The 19,340-nt window shown below is 42.5% G+C and overlaps 3 protein-coding genes across 5 annotated transcripts; all 3 read right to left on the reverse strand.

Moving 5' to 3' along the window:
• Positions 1-142: 142 nt before the first annotated feature.
• adnp2a (ADNP homeobox 2a) lies at positions 143-5,038 on the reverse strand. 2 transcript variants are annotated; one of them, XM_042315056.1, is made up of 4 exons: positions 4,671-5,038; positions 3,832-3,946; positions 3,605-3,697; positions 143-3,455 (listed from the first exon to the last, which is right to left on the reverse strand). In XM_042315056.1, exons 2-4 carry the CDS (start codon positions 3,937-3,939, stop codon positions 960-962), a joined length of 2,697 nt encoding a protein of 898 aa, XP_042170990.1. In that variant the 5' UTR covers positions 3,940-3,946; positions 4,671-5,038; the 3' UTR covers positions 143-959. The 2 variants fall into 2 exon arrangements, with proteins under 2 accessions (XP_042170990.1, XP_042170989.1); XM_042315055.1 differs by having other exon boundaries at positions 4,661-5,037.
• A 2,310-nt stretch (positions 5,039-7,348) lies between these two features.
• Positions 7,349-10,983, reverse strand: pard6ga (par-6 family cell polarity regulator gamma a). The gene is made up of 3 exons (XM_042315048.1): positions 10,665-10,983; positions 9,882-10,104; positions 7,349-8,698 (listed from the first exon to the last, which is right to left on the reverse strand). The coding sequence occupies exons 1-3, from the start codon at positions 10,731-10,733 to the stop codon at positions 7,665-7,667; spliced, it is 1,326 nt and encodes a 441-aa protein (XP_042170982.1). The 5' UTR covers positions 10,734-10,983; the 3' UTR covers positions 7,349-7,664.
• Positions 10,984-11,163: 180 nt separating this feature from the next.
• zgc:136493 (uncharacterized protein LOC692276 homolog) lies at positions 11,164-19,088 on the reverse strand. 2 transcript variants are annotated; one of them, XM_024388860.2, is made up of 6 exons: positions 18,969-19,088; positions 18,163-18,541; positions 17,760-17,931; positions 17,234-17,409; positions 16,820-16,916; positions 11,164-12,786 (listed from the first exon to the last, which is right to left on the reverse strand). In XM_024388860.2, exons 1-6 carry the CDS (start codon positions 19,038-19,040, stop codon positions 12,633-12,635), a joined length of 1,050 nt encoding a protein of 349 aa, XP_024244628.1. In that variant the 5' UTR covers positions 19,041-19,088; the 3' UTR covers positions 11,164-12,632. The 2 variants fall into 2 exon arrangements, with proteins under 2 accessions (XP_024244628.1, XP_024244620.1); XM_024388852.2 differs by having other exon boundaries at positions 17,757-17,931.
• Between the last annotated feature and the right edge of the window lie 252 nt (positions 19,089-19,340).

The following is a 19,340-nucleotide window of genomic DNA, read 5'->3' on the forward strand; positions in this document are numbered from 1 at the left end:
CCGTACACCCAATGTCAGCTAGAAATCATCGATTGTGGATTTATACCACAGATAAGGTTAGATAATATTAATTCAAATTGTGAATACAATTTTTATAAATCTACTAGTAGACTTGTTGGGTGTATTTCAAGCCAGGACATACTATATTTATTTCATTTTAATCCACATGCCAAACCCAATAAAGAAACAAACTAACATTTTTACAAATATGGTAATTTATGTGCAAAACAAAAACACAGATCAACGAGGTCATCTCTAGAAAAGAAGAAAAACACACATCCTTTAATTTAGCACACCATGAAAACTTCTATAGGAGAACCGAGGCACTTGTACTATGCATCTTGAATGTCACTTTATTATATCCTACAGCATATTATGCTAATAAACTGCTTTAGTTTTTGAGCCAAATAGTGCGTGTTTACAAGCTGCCCAGACTGTGAAGTTATACTGAACATATAATTATCAATGACATGAGATTCCAAATAAATATTGTATGTGTCCACAAGTTCTTGGGTATATTAACAGATCGTATAAAATATCTACACACGTTTAAATTCTACTATAAACACTCTTTACAATTGTACAAAAACAAATTGGTCCACACTGTCTTTTTTTTTGTCAAAATGGGTACATGGGTATAAACTCAAGTGTTAATTGACAAAATACTAGTTAGACTTTTTTCCCCCATGACCTCAAAAGGGACATCTAATTCTCATGACTCTTTCTCGTCTTTCAATGTTGTCTCGATGACATCGTTTCCTTTAAAATTCCCTTTTTTATAATAAGAAAATAATGACAAGGGCTATCACCGTTTCTTTCTATACATCCAAAATATATCTTCATGATAAACACAGCTTGCAATTTGGTTAATATATTTCCTTGTTTGTTTGTTTGTTTTTTTTGCACACTGACTCACTTTAAATGCATTCTGTCTGCAGAATGACTGTGCATACAGTAAGTTAGACATTTACGTTCCCTGGCTCAGCTTTCTTTTCAGGTTCAATCTCTGGAACAACAAGGTCGTGCTTCAGCTTGCTCAGCTCAGTCCAGTTAAACCCCATCAGAACCTTAGTCTTCTTCTGTCGGAGTGCTTTCATACACCGGCTGCGCTTCGCCCCAAACAGAGACGCCACGTCAGTCCTCTGGAACCACAGACGGCCCGCCAGGGCCTCCATCTCTTTCCTAGACAGGTAGGGCCTCCGGTGGAAGTATCTGGTGAGGAACTCCTTTCTATCCTGGAAGGGAAGCATCTCCATTCCTGTGGGATCCAGCACCAGGGACACAGTGGGGTCAAATGTAAAAGCACCAGGTTTGGATTTGTGCCCCACCTGCTGCTTGGTGGCCCCCCCTGTCGCTTCCCTAGACCTACTCGGTCTGCTCTGATCCAGGGCAGCGGCCGGCACGCCACCGTTGATTGTCTGGGCATTTGGATCAGGGTTGATCAATCTCTCTGCATCCTTGGCTGCCTTGGGGGCACACCTGCAGCGCTGGACGTGTATAGAGATGGTTTTGGAAGTGGACTTTTCTGTGTACACCCCCAGGCAGTATACACACTTGAAGGCTGGGGCCTTCAGTATGGCATGTATAGTGGGTACAATGTGATGCTTTGTCTTCAGATGGAGCTCGTAATCCTCCCCGTTCTGAGGCTTCTCTGGACAGAAGGGACAACCGTCTTTTGCTAGGTTTTGATATGCTGACTTGATGGACTCTCGTCTCAGCTTCAGATAGATCCGGTCTTTAGTCGATGTGACCAGAACCACGTTTAGCTCCTTGTCTGCAAGCAGGTCTTTAGGGACAGTTGCGCTCATGTCAAAAAAGGGAAACAAAAGGCCCCCCTGGGGATTGATTCCCAGACGATATTTCTCTTTGAGGACGTCACAGTTGGCTTTGTCTGAGAGCTTGTGTTCCTTACCCATGTGTACCATGACTTGCTGGATGGAATAGAACACCAACGGGCAGAGTAAACACTGCAGACCATGCAACAAATGCTGAAAAATACCCTTCTCCGACAATAACGTTTTACATCTTGTGCATTTCACTGTGTTATTCTCCATCTTCTTCAGAAATTGTGTCTGCACAGCCAACTCTTTGGGTTTCTCAGTGCCGTTGTCACCTTGTGTCAGGTTCATCACGGCCGTGCCAGCCGCTTGATTGGACACCGTACCGTTTCCCATGACGATAATAGTCGACGGCTTGTTCTGCTGTTGTAGAGTGGTCATGTTCTGGGTCACAAGCACACCTTTATTGACAATTTGGGTGACCCCAGCAGACTGGACTGGCATGGCAACCTGAACAGTTTCCAGTGTGTAGGTTGGCATGCCGTTTACCTTGTTGCCAGTAGGGACCAGACGGACAGACTGGGAGGACATGACGGCTCCTCTGGGACCAGACTGGGTCAACATAAAGGGCTGGGAACCACCACCCATCTTGTTTTGGACATTGATTTGGACACCGGGTGGAAGTAGGACCTGTCGGGGCTGTTGTTGTTGGGGAACTCTAATTGTTATTGGTAACGGTTTGGTGGCATTCTGCTGGGTGTTGGGCAGCATCATTCTGATGGGACCAGCTTTGACGAGTGTGGAGGTGGGCAAGGCAGCACGGTTCTGAAGAGAAGTAACTGCCCGCTGAGTGAGTACTAAGCCATTTCCTCCTGGGCCCTGTGTGGCGAGGAACATGTGCCTCTGGTTTGGACCACACACAAGGGCCGTTGTGTTACTTGGAGCAGCCAGAAGCATAGTACCGGTGGAAGGGTTTTTTGCTATGGAACTTCCGTTGGGTTGCTGTTGGTTACTGTTCTTGGAGACCAGAGAGACTACTTTTTGGACAGCCCTGGGAGCCAGGTTCGGAAGCTTCTGCTGCGGGCCGTTCCTTATGCTAGTTTTGAGGTTCGTGTTGACATGTTCGACGATGAAGGGCCTGATGTGCTCGTGCAGTTCCTTGTGTTTGTCTGAGCTCAGAATGTGGTAGAGCAGGTGCTCTGACGTCTCCGCCGGCATGTTACACATCCTGCAGAAGAACGTGGACAATTTGACCCCGCCCGCTGTCTGTTCCGCTTCGTTCCGGTGACCATAGTAACGGTTCAACAACGACCCGTAGTGGTTCACCAGGACGTGTTTTCTCATGACATAGAACAGCGAGTCGTGGAACCCACAGCCTCGACACGAGTATTTGTCTCCTACGTCAGTGGTGGAGACTGAATGGATGGTAGTATGGGACGTGGTGGAGGTTAAAGTACATGAGGCACTGGTGGTTTTGGCTGAGCCCCCGTGGAACAGCTTGATGTGTTGATTGGTGACATCAGGCTGGCTGATGAAGGAACAGTTGGGGCAGGAGGACAGGGCGCTGATGTCCTCCTCCTCCTCGTGACAGCGCTGGACGTGTCCTCTGAAGGTGTACCATGACCGGGTAGAGAACCAGCACAGGGCACAGCAGAGCATCTCCCTGCGATATGGCCACTGAGTGATTTAAATAATAATGATGACGTTAGCATGTGATTTAAATATTAATGTTACATTTAAAATATAAAGTTAAGACATATTACAGTATTGCAACAGCTATTATGACAGAATAATAAATGACTTGTCGTCCACAATGATGAGCGTACCCTTTTTCTCCTTTTGCCATGGTAACCGTCCGTTAAATCCTCCCAGTCTGTGTTCTCAAAACAGTCGTCTCCTGCATCAAAGCATTTAAGATCCTGGAAAACAAAATAGACCAAGAGAGGGTTAATGCAAAAATGAATCTATCAATATTCTATTAAGAGTAGCCACAGTGAACAAAGTCCCACTAATATCTGTGCTTGAACATTTGTAGTGTACAAACAGAACTTACATCCAACAACTTTTTGCAGTTGTCAAGTCCAATGTCACATAGAATATCTTTGACTCTCTTCCTTGATTGTCTGATGTTGTCCAATTTCTCCACAGGTAGTTGGTACATCTTTTCCCTGCACGAGCAAAACACAGCAGTAAATAAAAGGTTCATTTCACAAGCCAGAGGTAGGCCTAGAAACAAAAACAAGACATTTTAAATCAGTTTTTTTTGTATATACTGTAAACAATAACCACTTCAGTGTCAGTGATACAAAGCAGCATTTAGTGGAGGTGCCTCTGGACTAGTAGGCCAAGCAAGCGGTTGCCTCTGAATCCCATAAATAGTTATATATAAAATGATAACAACTTTGTCATTAGTCATTGTTGGCGGAAATGGTACGTTCCTCGGTTTTCGTTACTGGCTACATGAACGCAATGCCAGCCAAGTAGTAAAACGTATCATTTGGTCACTTCGTCTGCTGGGAAAAACTGCAGTTAAGAGAAGTTACATAATTCTGTGAATGGCACACTGACAGTTGGATGTTACTGGCTAGCAAATAACTACGAAGAATGAGCAGAGAAATACCAAACCACTGATCAATCATCAGGATGCATAATAATACTGCATCTGCGCAAGCCAGCTAAAACAGTTGTTAGCTAGCTGGATGACTGATGCTAGCATCGCATTTTGCCTAATTTGCATGCACACACAGACAGGTCACTGAGGTAACTTCACCACTCATACACATTTGGCGGCAGGATTTAAATATTTGGTGAATTGCAACAACGTTTTGGACACAATGTTAATCATGCAGATATATAGTGAAGATACATTTGGGAAAGTGTACCTTACACGACCTGGCAGTCGAAGAGAAAGCTCTCGACAGAGTGCGTGCTCGTGAGTCTGTTTTCACCAATCCGAGTGGAGAAGAGCTTAGGCGCGCGCACCACACGGCTATGAAAAATATACCATGAAATACTCGGCATGCACTTATCAAATCGTTTTCTTCGCCTATAATACCAATAATGGCAGAATTTCCTCTATTTTTAATCAACCATTTCTTTTGTTTGTTCTGTTGAAGAGCATCATCCAACTATTGATAGGAAACATGGCGCACAGGAAGTGAGGAAGTGACGTTTGCTCATTAACATATTGCATGGTCATGACCCTCCAATCAAATGAGTGTGTCTCTAATTCTTACCCTGGATCATTTTGAGCACAGTAGAACAATTGAGTTGACCTTGATCACCACTGGGGACCACACCTGTTGCCACCAGGTGTATCACACTCATCAATTCATATCATACCTGTTGCAGTTTGGGGCACCCTGTGAAATCACACCTATGGGGAATAAACTACAATAGGTAAACATGGCATATTGAATATTGAATATAGAATACATATAGAATTTTTATGGAATACATATAGAATTCAAATTTGCCTGGTTCAATGAGAGATTTCTGCAGCTCTAAGTATTTCTGGTCAATGTCATTTTCCCATAAGCAGAACATTATGACAACAAATATCATACCAGGTCAGATGTGAGCTCAAGACAGGGTCAAGCATTAGGTACTTGAACAATATTTTTGATAACTTATCAGCAAGCATGGTCTACATCTGTATTGTTGAAGTGGGTCAGGGAGACTGTTTTGTTTCATCTTTGAGTTAAACCTATGGGCCTACTGTAAGCAAATCACAAATTACTGAAACTGTGGTTGATATTTAGCCCACATCCTCTTTAATCAAAGTCTGTGGACAGAAGGGCTGAAAACTCACAGATACAAATGCCAGTGGCTCACACAGTTCATAATGACATAATTCATAATGACACAGTTCATAATGACACAGTTCATAATGACACAATTCATAATGACACAATTCATAATGACACAGTTCATAATGACATAATTCATAATGACACAATTCATAATGACACAGTTCATAATGACACAGTTCATAATGACACAATTCATAATGACACAGTTCATAATGACACAATTCATAATGACACAGTTCATAATGACACAGTTCATAATGACACAATTCATAATGACACAGTTCATAATGACACAATTCATAATGACGCAATTCATAATGACACAGTTCATAATGACACAATTCATAATTACACAATTCATAATGACACAGTTCATAATGACACAGTTCATAATGACACAATTCATAATGACACAGTTCATAATGACACAGTTCATAATGACACAATTCATAATGACACAGTGCATAATGACATTTGGGACACACATAATGGCTTGATATTTTGGTTCATAATGACATAGTCATAATGACACATTTATTAATCATAAACAATTCATAATAGACATATTTATTTAACTTTATTTAACTGAGGCAAGTCAGTTGAACAAATTCTTATTTACAATAATGACATTCATGTGACGCAGCATAATGACACCATAATGACACAATATGGGACTGACCCATAATCATTCATAATGACACAGGGTGACACAATTCATAATGACACAGTTCATAATGACAGTCTGGAGTTCATAATGAACCAGGGTCTGTAGTAATGACCAGTTCTATAATGACACAATTCATAATGCATAATGAGATGCAGTGACATAATGACACTGTGCCATTCTTGGGAGATATAATGAAAACCATAAACAGTGCTAATGACACAGCTTTAATAATGACAACAGTTCTAATGACACACAATGCATCAGCAGTACATGTAAAGGACATGCACATTCACAGTATAACAAGTGCCAGAACTGGATTTACTAATAATACATAATGGTGTTTCATGACTATTTCCATATTAAATACTTAGGCGCTCCGCTTTCAAATGTGCTGAGAGACTGACGCTGAGAGGGACAACATTTAAGTGGGTTCAAAAGGTCAGATCCCTGAATTCACAATGTATCATCAACACCCTATTCCCTTTATAGTGCACTACTTGTGACCAGGGTCCAGGTCAAAGCAGTGCACTATATAGGAAATGGGGTGCCATTTGGGACCCAGCCAATAAGAAACGTCTCCTCCGTCTCAAGCATTGAAAAGGTATAACAAAGGCTGGCAGTGTCTGTAGCACAGGAGGTTGGTGGCACTAGCGCTGAGATGCAGTGATTACCGGGAGGATATAATAAAACCACAACAGGCTGTAGCTTTGGTAATGGCTGGAGCAGATCAGCAGTACATGTGGAATGGTACATTCAAATAACAATCAAACTGGATTTTAATCAAACACGTGTTTTCATGACCATTCCATTAATTCTGGCCAAATTTTAGAGACTGTGCTGAGAGGGACAACATTTGTGGGTTCAAAAGTGTTCTGAATCTGACTGTAGAATCTCAAGGTGATGACCATTCTGTGCACTCCCCTTGTGACCAGGGTCCAGGTTTGCAGTGCACTATATAGAATGGGGTGCCATTTAGAATCAGCCAAGGAAATGTCTCCTCCGTCTCAAGCATTGAAAAGCCCCTGGCAGTGTTTGTAGCACAGGAGGTTGGTGGAATCTGACTGTAGAATCACAAGGTGATGACAGGCTTGTGGTAATGGCTGTGGTTTGTAGTGGAATGGTATCAAATACATCAAACACGTGGTTTAATCAAACACGTGTTTTAAACCATACCATTCCCTTAATTCTGGCCATTTTTATGTGCCGTCCTCCCCTCCCTGTGGTTTGTAGTGTTCTGGAATCTGACTGTAGAATCTCAAGGTGATGACCATTCTGTCCTCCCCTCAGCAGCCCCCTGTGGTTTGTAGTGTTCTAGAATCTGACTGTAGAATCACAAGGTGATGACCATTCCGTCCTCCCCTCGGCAGCCCCCTGTGGTTTGTAGTGTTCTAGAATCTGACTGTAGAATCACAAGGTGATGACCATTCCGTCCTCCTCCACCCCTCCCCTCTGTAGCACCAGGCTGCGTCGTAGCTCTGTCCTCAGGGTGAGCAGGCTGCTGTGGTTAAACACACCTCCATTCATCTCCCTGATGGCTGGGCTGCTGCCGTAGTGCTGCTGCAGGGTCAGGTCTCGGTTCAGTCTGAGGTTCAGGTTAGTGAGGCTGGGCTGTGAGTGATAGGAGGTTGAGGAGATGACAGAGTAAGGTCGACGGGGAGGACGTCGGGTGGATGGCCTAGGAGAAGGCCTAGGACTCTGCTGGGGCTGGGACCAAGCCTGGGAACGGGAGGCTGTGGAGGTGGAGGCACTGGAGCGACGGGATGAGTTTCTGAGTCTTCTCTCAATCACAATGTCCAAGTCCTCGTCACTCTGCAGCTCGTCATCAGTGAAGCTGTAGGCTCCCACACAGATGGGCATGCTGTGGTAACTCTGACAGATGGGCATGCTGTGGTAACTCTGGTAGTCTAAAGAGCTGACACTGCCTGAGTTTATCCCCGACATCCAGCTGCCGGTACGCACTATGTTATTACGCTGGTTCACCGGCTTCACCGTGATGATAAGATTGTGACTGTTTGCGATCATCATGTCTGTTACCTGGTCTAACACCTTGCCCATCACCTCAATCCCATTCACCTCAAGCACCTGGTCGTTGATAGCCAGCAGCCCTGTGCTCTCAGCCAGGCCTCCAGGGACCAGCCGTGAGATGAAGATCCCAGGTACCTTCTCCAGGCCATGGGGAGTCACCCTCACAGTGGTCCCATCCCGGATATAGAACCCCAGGGGCCTCTCTGAGCCCTGGCGGTAAAGGCGCACCCGGCGCTGAGATGCGGGCAGGAAATCTGTGTCAATAATGGACGAGATGGGGCGGAAGTCCTGCGGCCTGCTGATGTGGACCGTGGGCCTTTTGCGGTTCACGTCGCCGCGTGGCAGGGGGATCGCTGGCACCTTCCTCCGGCGTGTCACAGTGGCATTGGGGCAGAAGGTATTGTCGTCTACTTCCTCTGTGAAAAGGAAATCTGTTAGTACACGTCTTGAAAAGCAAAACTTGTCAAATGTACTAACTAGTCTAATTCCCCTAAGGGCTACAATGCAAAACATTGAGTGGCTACTGCCAACACACTGTCAATGACACTGACTCTACTCCAGCCACTTTAATCATGGGAATTGATGGGAAATGATGTAAATATATCACTAGCCACTTTAAACAATGCTACCTTATATAATGTTACTTACCCTACATTATTCATCTCATATGCATACGTAGATACTGTACTCTATATCATCGACTGCATCCTTATGTAATACATGTATCACTAGCCACTTTAACTATGCCACTTGGTTTACATACTCATCTCATATGTATATACTGTACTCGATATCATCTACTGTATCTTGCCTATGCTGCTCTGTACCATCACTCATTCATATATCCTTATGTACATATTCTTTATCCCCTTACACTGTGTATAAGACAGTAGTTTTTTGGAATTGTTAGTTAGATTACTTGTTGGTTATTACTGCATTGTCGGAACTAGAAGCACAAGCATTTCGCTACACTCGCATTAACATCTGCTAACCATGTGTATGTGACAAATAACATTTGATTTGATTTTGATTTGAAATCAACTGATGCATTGTTTGATTGACTGTGTGGGTCAATGTGGGCAAGAAACAACTTCTGACTTAGCACAACAACCAGGGCATAAATCATACTGTCGACATCAGAAGGGATTGCTGCAGAATATGTTCTGATTCTCTACAAACTATATAAACAGGAGTTCCTGAGGGTACATAAACAAGGGAAACAAATGTAGATAGTCCACCATGTAAACAAACATACAAAAATAGCAGCGCACAGCAATTACATGAAAATAAACATCAACCCTGGACAACTAAATTACTTCCCCTTCTGCTGCTGGTGGAGACACACATAAACAACTTCCCTGATGCAAACTCTGATAAATCCCGTATGACGAAGGCTTGCAAGAAGGATATTTGTATTCCAGTCTCAGCTTTGGATGATATGTTATCTCAGTGTTATTGAAGCCTATCGATGTTACCTGGTTTTTATTACCTTTTTAATGACAGACAACCATAATAACTGGCTTAGTCTTGCATAATTACAGCTAGTTGTGTTTAGGGCTTCAGAGTAAAACAACTGGCTGGTCTGTTCTGGGTGTATACCTTGTCTCTGTATGAAGATCCGCAGTAAGGTAGGAGCAGTGGACACGGCCTTGCAGAAGTTGCCATCGTTATTGATGGGTAGTAGCTCTCCCTGGATATCTGCATAGCCAATGATGACATCAATGCTGGTTAGACGGTGCAGGCGCAGGATGAGCTTGTAGAAATCTTGGAACTCCCCGGGGTTGGAACGGTTAAGGGAAAACCTTCTGAACTCTGCTCCATACTAAAGACAGAATGTTTCGGAGAAACTTTGAACGATAAAGAAAAGTTGTCCTTTCCATACTTATTAGACAAATCAAAGCAATTCATTGACGAATGCGTTTTTGATATTGAGTGTCAGCAATGTATTAGGCTACTGGACTAAACTAAGATGATATGGAGCAAAATATACATGTACCTGTAGATCAGCCAAGAATTGTGAGCAGAAAATCTATCTAGCTTATAGCCATAATATTGGCTATTACATATGCAGGTAATAACACATTACTTAGAATCTAAAATATAATGTTATGACAGGTAAAAATAGAAATTAATGGGTGAATGGACCACCAAATTGGTGGTAAACAGATTATTTCATACCATAAAAGCATAAACACATTTTTTTAAATGACAGTAGCCTACACTAGGGTGACATATTGGTTGTAGGACTACATATAATTTTAGTCAAGGACCGTTATTCTTCCATTTATCGGGAGCACAATGCGCAGCTAGACAGCATCCTCTCCAAATGGAACAATAGTCAGCCCATAAAACAGGATGCCCAACTCCCGCGCGGCTACTTACTTTGCTTTTCACTTCCACTGTCGCACGATACTGCAAAGAAGACTGCGATTTACTTAAACTCCGATTCATTTTCTTATTCTTCAGAACCCCACTGGGTTCTGTGTGGGTTGTAAGACTACTACGTCTGTGGGTTCAGTTTGATCCACTGTCTGCTGTCTGTGCGTAAAGTTACGCTTCTTCAAACAAAGCCGTTTCCCCGTACTTCTGCGGGAGTAGTTACTGCTTTCTTCTGTCACATAAAAAAAACTGTGTTGTTCCCGGCTGACTGGTGCGGGACCGGGGCCGACGGATTGGGTAAAGTTAACCATCATGACATCACCGCCCCCATCCTTTCCATAGCTTCTCTCTCCTCTCCACCGGAGGACGCAGTTTCTTCTCTTAAGTGCTGTAGGGATGGATTACATTGGACTACTAAATATCTTATAACTTTGCTTCAGATTTACTAAATATTTATAACATTTGATGTATATATTTGTGACACATTAATACACAAAAAAAAAACAGGTGTGTCAAGTTTATTTTGCAGTTAGAAATACAGTATGCATAATGCTCTAAACCTGTATAATCAGTGGTTATGAGTTAAATCAACAGTCAATATGAAGTGATATAAATTACAGTACATTTCCATGTACCGTCTGAGAAGGCATATTCACGATTCAGAAGCAATATATTCCATTTCTATCCAACATTCTATTATCTATAGTGTCATAACTTATATAGAATTTTCCAGGACGGAGCTATGATTTGGTGCTTATTAATGTGGATGGTGAAGACTTCTCTGATCAGTGACACTGCTGCATTGTGGTGGCTAAGTCTCAATACTAAATATCTCATTTTCCTCCTCTCCTTTCCTTCATCCCCGCTGGATAGATTTACCCCATTGTCCTCCTTCCTTCCACATTCTGCTAGATCAGTGATGGTGGAAGTTAGGACCCTCTAAGGCAGGTCTTCTACAACAATGGTTCCCAAACTGAGAGGTCGGCAGGGGGAGGGAGGGGGTCGTCCCCCCCCCACAATTATTATTATTATTTATTTTTTAAAGGAATTCAGTCCGGCTTTAAACTTACTTTTGAAAGTTGTAATAGTAGAATGCACAAGGTGCAATTGTGAAATTGGGTGGTGCATCATCAGTTCCTCTTGTCATGTGTGATTGCAGACCTTAGAGAGCTATGTATGTATAACTGGTCTGAAATGTCCAGATCAACTAGCCCATGTCAGCTAACAGTTTTTGTTTGTTTGTTTTTTTAGCCCAGAAATATTGTGGTCATTTTTTTGTCCCACAAATATCACATGTATACACATTAGACATGGCAAAATGTACGGAATTGCAAGAATATTTTTGCTTTAAAACTGCAACATTTTATTTGCACCCCTTGACAAAATGTGTTGAATTGCAGGAAATAAGCTTTAAACCTGCAAAATTCTCTCCACCAACAAGAGCGGTGTGAACAGTTTGTGTCATGAACATGGCTTGTGCCCATAGAAATAGACATGGCGCGGGATGTTCCCCAATGCTGGAAGGGGGGCACCCCGAGGACCCCGGAGGGCCGCACTGGAAGTGTTGTATTTCCTTGCCGTCAAAAGGTGAGAAAAAAAATAGTTTATCCATCATTTTAGAAATTTGCTCCCTGACTGTGTAGCTCTAATTTCGGGGATTATTAGCGAGCTGGACACAGTCAAGATACTGTATGAATGTTTCCTAAATATTTGAGGCTACTCAAACCACCCATGGTCCGGATTGGACCCCCTCGTGTGCGGGGCCAGATGTTTGACACCCCTGCTCTAAGGCATGGCAGCTAGTTAAAACTGGCATGGAGGGTCCAGGGTGATTCCTGAGGAATAGGGTGAAGTTGCCCCTAGATGCCGATTTTGGTTTTAAATTTAGCATTTTGCCCACTAATGGTTCAGGTTAGGATTGGGGGAATAGAAACTGATCCTAGATCTGTACCTAGAGGAAACTTCTCTGACCTACACCTTGACCTCATCAGGAGGATGGTTCCCTCCTAGTACTGCCAGGGCGTTGGTCACCATCTTCTCCACCATTATCTGCGTCGTCTCAACGGAGTGGGTCCCTATGTGGGGCAGGATGATGACATTTGGAAGAGCAGCAAGGGGGTGGCCTCTGTCCAGGAAAAAATAAACAGAAATGTGTTATTTGAGGGTTATACAAGTGCCTAAAGAAAGTCTTTTCAAAAATGTAACTAGGCCACTCAGGAACCTTCACTGTCTTCTTGGTAGATTTGGCTTTGTGTTGTAGGTTATTGTTCTGCCGAAGCAGGTTTTCCTCTAGGATTGTGCTTAGCTCCATCCTGCTTTTTTTCATCCTGAAAAACACCCCGTCTTTGCCAATGTCAAACATACCCACACCAAGCTTGGAAATAAAGAGGCAGTTACTCAGTGATGTGTTGGATTTGCCCCAAACATAAGGCTTTGCATTTAGGCCAAAAAAGTGCATTCCTTTGCCACGTTTGTTTTGTGTTTTTTTACAGTATTATTTTAGTGCCTTTTTTCCATACATATACTGTATATTAATGTTTTTGGGAAAAATGTATTCTGTATATTTGTATTCCTCTTTTCACTCTATCGTTTAGGTTATTGTGGGGTCACTACAATGTTGTTGATCCATCCTCCGTTGTCTCCCATGACAGCCACTAAGCTCTGTAGCTGTTTTCAAATTCCCAATGGCCTCACGGTGACATTCCTAAGCAGTTTCCTTCCTGTCCTGCAGCTCAGTTCAGAAGGACGACTGCATCTTTGATGTGTTTGGGTGATTTAATACATCATCCACAGCATAATTATTAACTTGACTAAGATATATTCAATGTCTGATTTGTTATTGTTACCCATCTACCAATCACTGCCCTTCATTATGAGGCTTTCGAAAAGCTCCCTGGTATTTGTAGTTGAATCCGTGCTTGAAATACTTGACTGAGTGACCTTACAGATACTGTATGGGGGACAGAGGAAGGGGTAGTCATTAAAAAATCATGTCAACCTCTATCTACAACCTCCCACTCTCACACAGAGTGAGTCCATATAACTTAAGTGATTTCTTAAGCCAAATTTGACTTCCGAACTAATTTAGGCTTGCCCAAACAAAGGGGGTGAATACTTATTGAATTTCTATATTTTTAGTTATGTAATTTGTATTAATTTGTAACATTTTCACTTTGACATTACGGAGTACTCTGGAGCGCTTGAGGGGTTCATGGTATCAGTCTAACATTGGTAGGGGTTTAGGGTATCAGTCTAACATTGGTAGGGGTTTAGGGTATCAGTCTAACATTGGTAGGGGTATAGGGTATCAGTCTAACATTGGTAGGGGTATAGGGTATCACTCTAACATTGGTAGGGGTTCAGGGTGTCAGTCTTACATTGGTAGAGGTTTAGGGTATTAGTCTAACATTGGTAGGGGTTCAGGGTATCAGTCTAACATTGGTAGGGGTTTAGGGTATCAGTCTAATATTGGTAGGGGTTTAGGGTATCAGTCTAACATTGGTAAGGGTTTAGGGTATCAGTCTAACATTGGTAGGGGTATAGGGTATCAGTCTAACATTGGTAGGGGTATAGGGTATCAGTCTAACATTGGTAGGGGTTTAGGGTATCACTCTAACATTGGTAGGGGTTCAGGGTGTCAGTCTTACATTGGTAGAGGTTTAGGGTATTAGTCTAACATTGGTAGGGGTTCAGGGTATCAGTCTAACATTGGTAGGGGTTCAGGGTATCAGTCTAACATTGGTAGGAGTTCATGGTATCAGTCTAACATTGGTAAGGGTATCAGTCTAACATTGGTAGGAGTTCATGGTATCAGTCTAACATTGGTAGGGGTTCATGGTATCAGTCTAACATTGGTAGGGGTTTAGGGTATTAGTCTAACATTGGTAGGGGTAAAGGGTATCAGTCTAACATTGGTAAGGATTTAGGGTATCAGTCTAAAATTGGTAAGGGTTTAGGGTATCAGTCTAACATTGGTAGGGGTTCATGGTATCAGTCTAACATTGGTAAGGGTTTAGGGTATCAGTCTAACATTGGTAGGGGTTCATGGTATCAGTCTAACATTGGTAGGGGTTAAGGGTATCAGTCTAACATTGGTAGGGGTTTGGGGTATCAGTCTAACATTGGTAAGGATTTAGGGTATCAGTCTAACATTGGTAAGGGTTTAGGGTATCAGTCTAACATTGGTGGGGGTTCATGGTATCAGTCTAACATTGGTAAGGGTTTAGGGTATCAGTCTAACATTGGTAGGGGTTTAGGGTATCAGTCTAACATTGGTAGGGGTTTAGGGTATCAGTCTAACATTGGTAGGGGTTTAGGGTATCAGTCTAACATTGGTAGGAGTTTAGGGTATCAGTCTAACATTGGCAAGGGTTTAGGGTATCAGTCTAACATTGGTAAGGGTTTATGGTATCAGTCTAACATTGGTAGGGGTTCATGGTATCAGTCTAACATTGGTAAGGGTTCATGGTATCAGTCTAACATTGGTCGAGGTTCATGGTATCAGTCTAACATTGTTAGGGGTTATGGTATCAGTCTAACATTGGTAGGGGTTTAGGGTATCAGTCTAACATTGGTAGGGGTTTAGGGTATCAGTCTAACATTGGTAGGGTTTAGGGTATCAGTCTAACATTGGTAGGAGTTTAGGGTATCAGTCTAACATTGGCTAGGGTTTAGGGTATCAGTCTAACATTGGTAAGGGTTTAGGGTATCAGTCTAACATTGGTAGGGGTTCATGGTATCAGTCTAACATTGGTCGAGGTTCATGGTATCAGTCTAACATTGTTAGGGGTTCATGGTATCAGTCTAACATTGGTAAGGGTTCATGGTATCAGTCTAACATTGGTCGAGGTTCATGGTATCAGTCTAACATTGTTAGGGGTTCATGGTATCAGTCTAACATTGGTAAGGGTTCATGGTATCAGTCTAACATTGGTAAGGGTTCATGGTATCAGTCTAACATTGGTAGGGGTTCATGGTATCAGTCTAACATTGGTAAGGGTTTAGGGTATCAGTCTAACATTGGTAGGGGTTTAGGGTATCAGTCTAACATTGGTAGGGGTTTAGGGTATCAGTCTAACATTGGTAGGGGTTTAGGGTATCAGTCTAACATTGGTAGGAGTTTAGGGTATCAGTCTAACATTGACAAGGGTTTAGGGTATCAGTCTAACATTGGTAAGGGTTTAGGGTATCAGTCTAACATTGGTAGGGGTTCATGGTATCAGTCTAACATTGGTAGGGGTTCATGGTATCAGTCTAACATTGGTAGGGGTTCATGGTATCAGTCTAACATTGTTAGGGGTTCATGGTATCAGTCTAACATTGGTAAGGGTTCATGGTATCAGTCTAACATTGGTAGGGGTTTAGGGTATCAGTCTAACATTGGTAAGGGTTTAGGGTATCAGTCTAACATTGGTAGGGGTTCAGGGTATCAGTCTAACATTGGTAGGGGTTTAGGGTATCAGTCTAACATTGGTAGGGGTTTAGGGTATCAGTCTAACATTGGTAGGGGTTTAGGGTATCAGTCTAACATTGGTAGGAGTTTAGGGTATCAGTCTAACATTGGCAAGGGTTTAGGGTATCAGTCTAACATTGGTAGGGGTTCATGGTATCAGTCTAACATTGGTAGGGGTTCATGGTATCAGTCTAACATTGGTAGGGGTTCATGGTATCAGTCTAACATTGTTAGGGGTTCATGGTATCAGTCTAACATTGGTAAGGGTTCATGGTATCAGTCTAACATTGGTAGGGGTTTAGGGTATCAGTCTAACATTGGTAAGGGATCATGGTATCAGTCTAACATTGGTAGGGGTTCAGGGTATCAGTCTAACATTGGTATTGGTTCAGGGTATCAGTCTAACATTGGTATTGGTTCAGGGTATCAGTCTAACATTGGTAAGGGATCATGGTATCAGTCTAACATTGGTAAGGGATCATGGTATCAGTCTAACATTGGTAAGGGATCATGGTATCAGTCTAACATTGGTAGGGGTTCAGGGTATCAGTCTAACATTGGTAAGGGATCATGGTATCAGTCTAACATTGGTAAGGGATCATGGTATCAGTCTAACATTGGTAAGGGATCATGGTATCAGTCTAACATTGGTAGGGGTTCAGGGTATCAGTCTAACATTGGTAGGGGTTCAGGGTATCAGTCTAACATTGGTAGGGGTTCAGGATAAGTCACATCCAGTGCAGCGGCTCGGATCACTTTCTTCAGGAGGGCTTCCACCAACGCATCTTGGTCTACAACGAGGCCTGTGAAAACAAATGCTCCAATGTTTATTACATTTGTTATGGCGAGTTTAAGAGTCTGATCACAATAACTTTAGGGTGAATCTAACTTTAGGTCCTTGTGTGTGGCTCACATTTTGTACAATGCTCTAATTTACATCAATGCATGATTTATGTGAAAGTCGTAAGTTCTTCCTCCCATAGATCTCAGGTCAGGATTTAGCCTTATGTGTGTCAGGTCCATAGATATAGAATCACTGACTTACTGCTACGGGGACACTCATAATGACCTGAATGGGGAGGGCCATTCTACTTATTCTAACTCTATGGTCTGGTCATACCTCTACTGATGTTGATGAGAGTGCCGGTAGGTTTCATCATGGCTAGTTCCTTGGCACCGATCAGTTTCTGGGTGGCAGGTGACAGGTTCACCACCACCATCACAAAGTCTGACTGCTGGAGCAGATCCTCCATGTTGGCACAGTACATCGCTCCCACTGCTCTCTCTTCCTCTTTCCTGGAAAGAAAGAAAATAGAAGTAAAGAAACCACAATCACATTGTCTTTAGAATAAATTAAAGATGAAAGAAGTCTGTTTGGGTACTGAGTCTGTGTTACAGTGAGTTTAGAGTTAAAATCCTAATTTAGTTTGAATAAGTAAATGAGTAGTAAATTAATGAACAGGGTGAATGTGTAGCTTTCAGAATCACACAGCAGACCAATGTCTAAACCTTAACCACAGCCATTCTACTGTCTAGATTGAGTAACGTCCTGCTGATTTAATTTGACCAGCATTTGATGTACTTTGGATGTAAGGTGTCTTAGAGTGTGTTTGGAAACTATGTCAAATCAAATGTATTATTACCACCTGCGGTTCCTGTTATGATAGAGGATCTTCATATCAAACGCCTGGGCCCTCCTGGCCACCTTGTATCCTATCCTCCCCATACCGATGATGCCCAGGGTGGCCCCGCTGACGTCCATACCCATGGAGCTCTCTGGCAAGTCCTCATTGTTGTGGGTTAGGGTGTAATGGTGACCTGTAGGAATATGATAAGGAATAGAAGGGGATTCATTCTGTCACTTTATGGGCGGGTTCCCCCGGAAACAGATTAAGACTAGTCCTGGATTAAAAAGCACTTTCAATAGAGATTCTTCATTGAGCATTCTTCTTAATCCAGAACTAGACTTCATCTGTGTATGGGAAACTGGCCCTATATGTTTGAATGAGAAACGACTAACTCTGAGTTTCGGACATACAGTAGGCCTACCTTCAACGATCTTCCTTGCAGACGCCAGCATCAAACCCATCCCGATGTCGGCAGTGGCGTTGTCAACAACATGAGGGGTGTTGCACACCTTCACCCCAAAGCTGTTGATCATGGGTATGTCCAGATGGTTCACTCCCACCCCTCCGTTAACCACCACCTTGAGGTTAGGCAGAGACTGCATCAGACCTCTGTCAACGTTCAGGGAAACGCCCCAAACAAACACTGCTTTGACCTGTTCTGACAGATTCTTCTGGTCTAGCAGGAATGTCTCGTATGGGATAACGGTGAAGTGTTTCTCCACAACAGGTGCAAAGCATTTGTAGATGCCTCCATGTGCTCCGAAGGTAGTGGCCAGTATGCAGGGCTTCTCCATGTTGATCTGAATGAGAATAAATCAACCATAGCATTTGAATGATTCTATTTATATTCTATATATATATATATATATTCTAATCATTCTATTTCAATGGCATTCAACATAACGTTTATGGAACAATAAACGGAGAAGAACGCTTTGGATATCACTATAATCGTCAACTGTTTTCACAATTGTTTCAAAATGTAGAACAATACAATAGAGTAGGCATTTCAGATTGTAAATGCATTCTAACCGATTCTAATTTTCCAGAAGATCATTCACTGTTTGAGTAAACCTTCTTCAGGTTTAACGGTCAATCTACTGTATGTCGAGATTCGTCTGCAACAGTCCGCTATCAAAACTCAGAAGTCACTACGTAAACAAGATAGTCTAAAGAAACATTTTCTTCGTCAAGACATGATCATAAAAGTATATTTCACTTCCTTACCAGTTGGGATATTGTGCGCGTTCCTCCAAATGACAGCAGTGGAGTCTTCAATCTGTGTATCAAATGGAACATGTCATGTCTGTCTGACAGCCAGGCGCGATTAATCCACTACCGTTTCACCGATGAAAGGAGGCTTTAGTCTGTGAAATATTCACAGGGCTCTGTACAACATGCCAATGGGAAGAAGACAAACATTAATCCACTAACCCACTCTGTCCTACATAACAGAGTATGTAGTGGCAGATAATCAACTCAAGAGAGATAGAGTTCTAAAACTTCTCTCTCTCAAATGGATAACCTCAGTCAAACTGTGTGTGGTATGCATTAGTGTGTTTACATGTTGACTTCATGTAATGTTTAAGTCTAAAACAT

The sequence above is a fragment of the Oncorhynchus tshawytscha genome, unplaced genomic scaffold (assembly GCF_018296145.1).
Source record: "Oncorhynchus tshawytscha isolate Ot180627B unplaced genomic scaffold, Otsh_v2.0 Un_contig_5612_pilon_pilon, whole genome shotgun sequence".
NCBI classification, from domain to species: domain Eukaryota; kingdom Metazoa; phylum Chordata; class Actinopteri; order Salmoniformes; family Salmonidae; genus Oncorhynchus; species Oncorhynchus tshawytscha.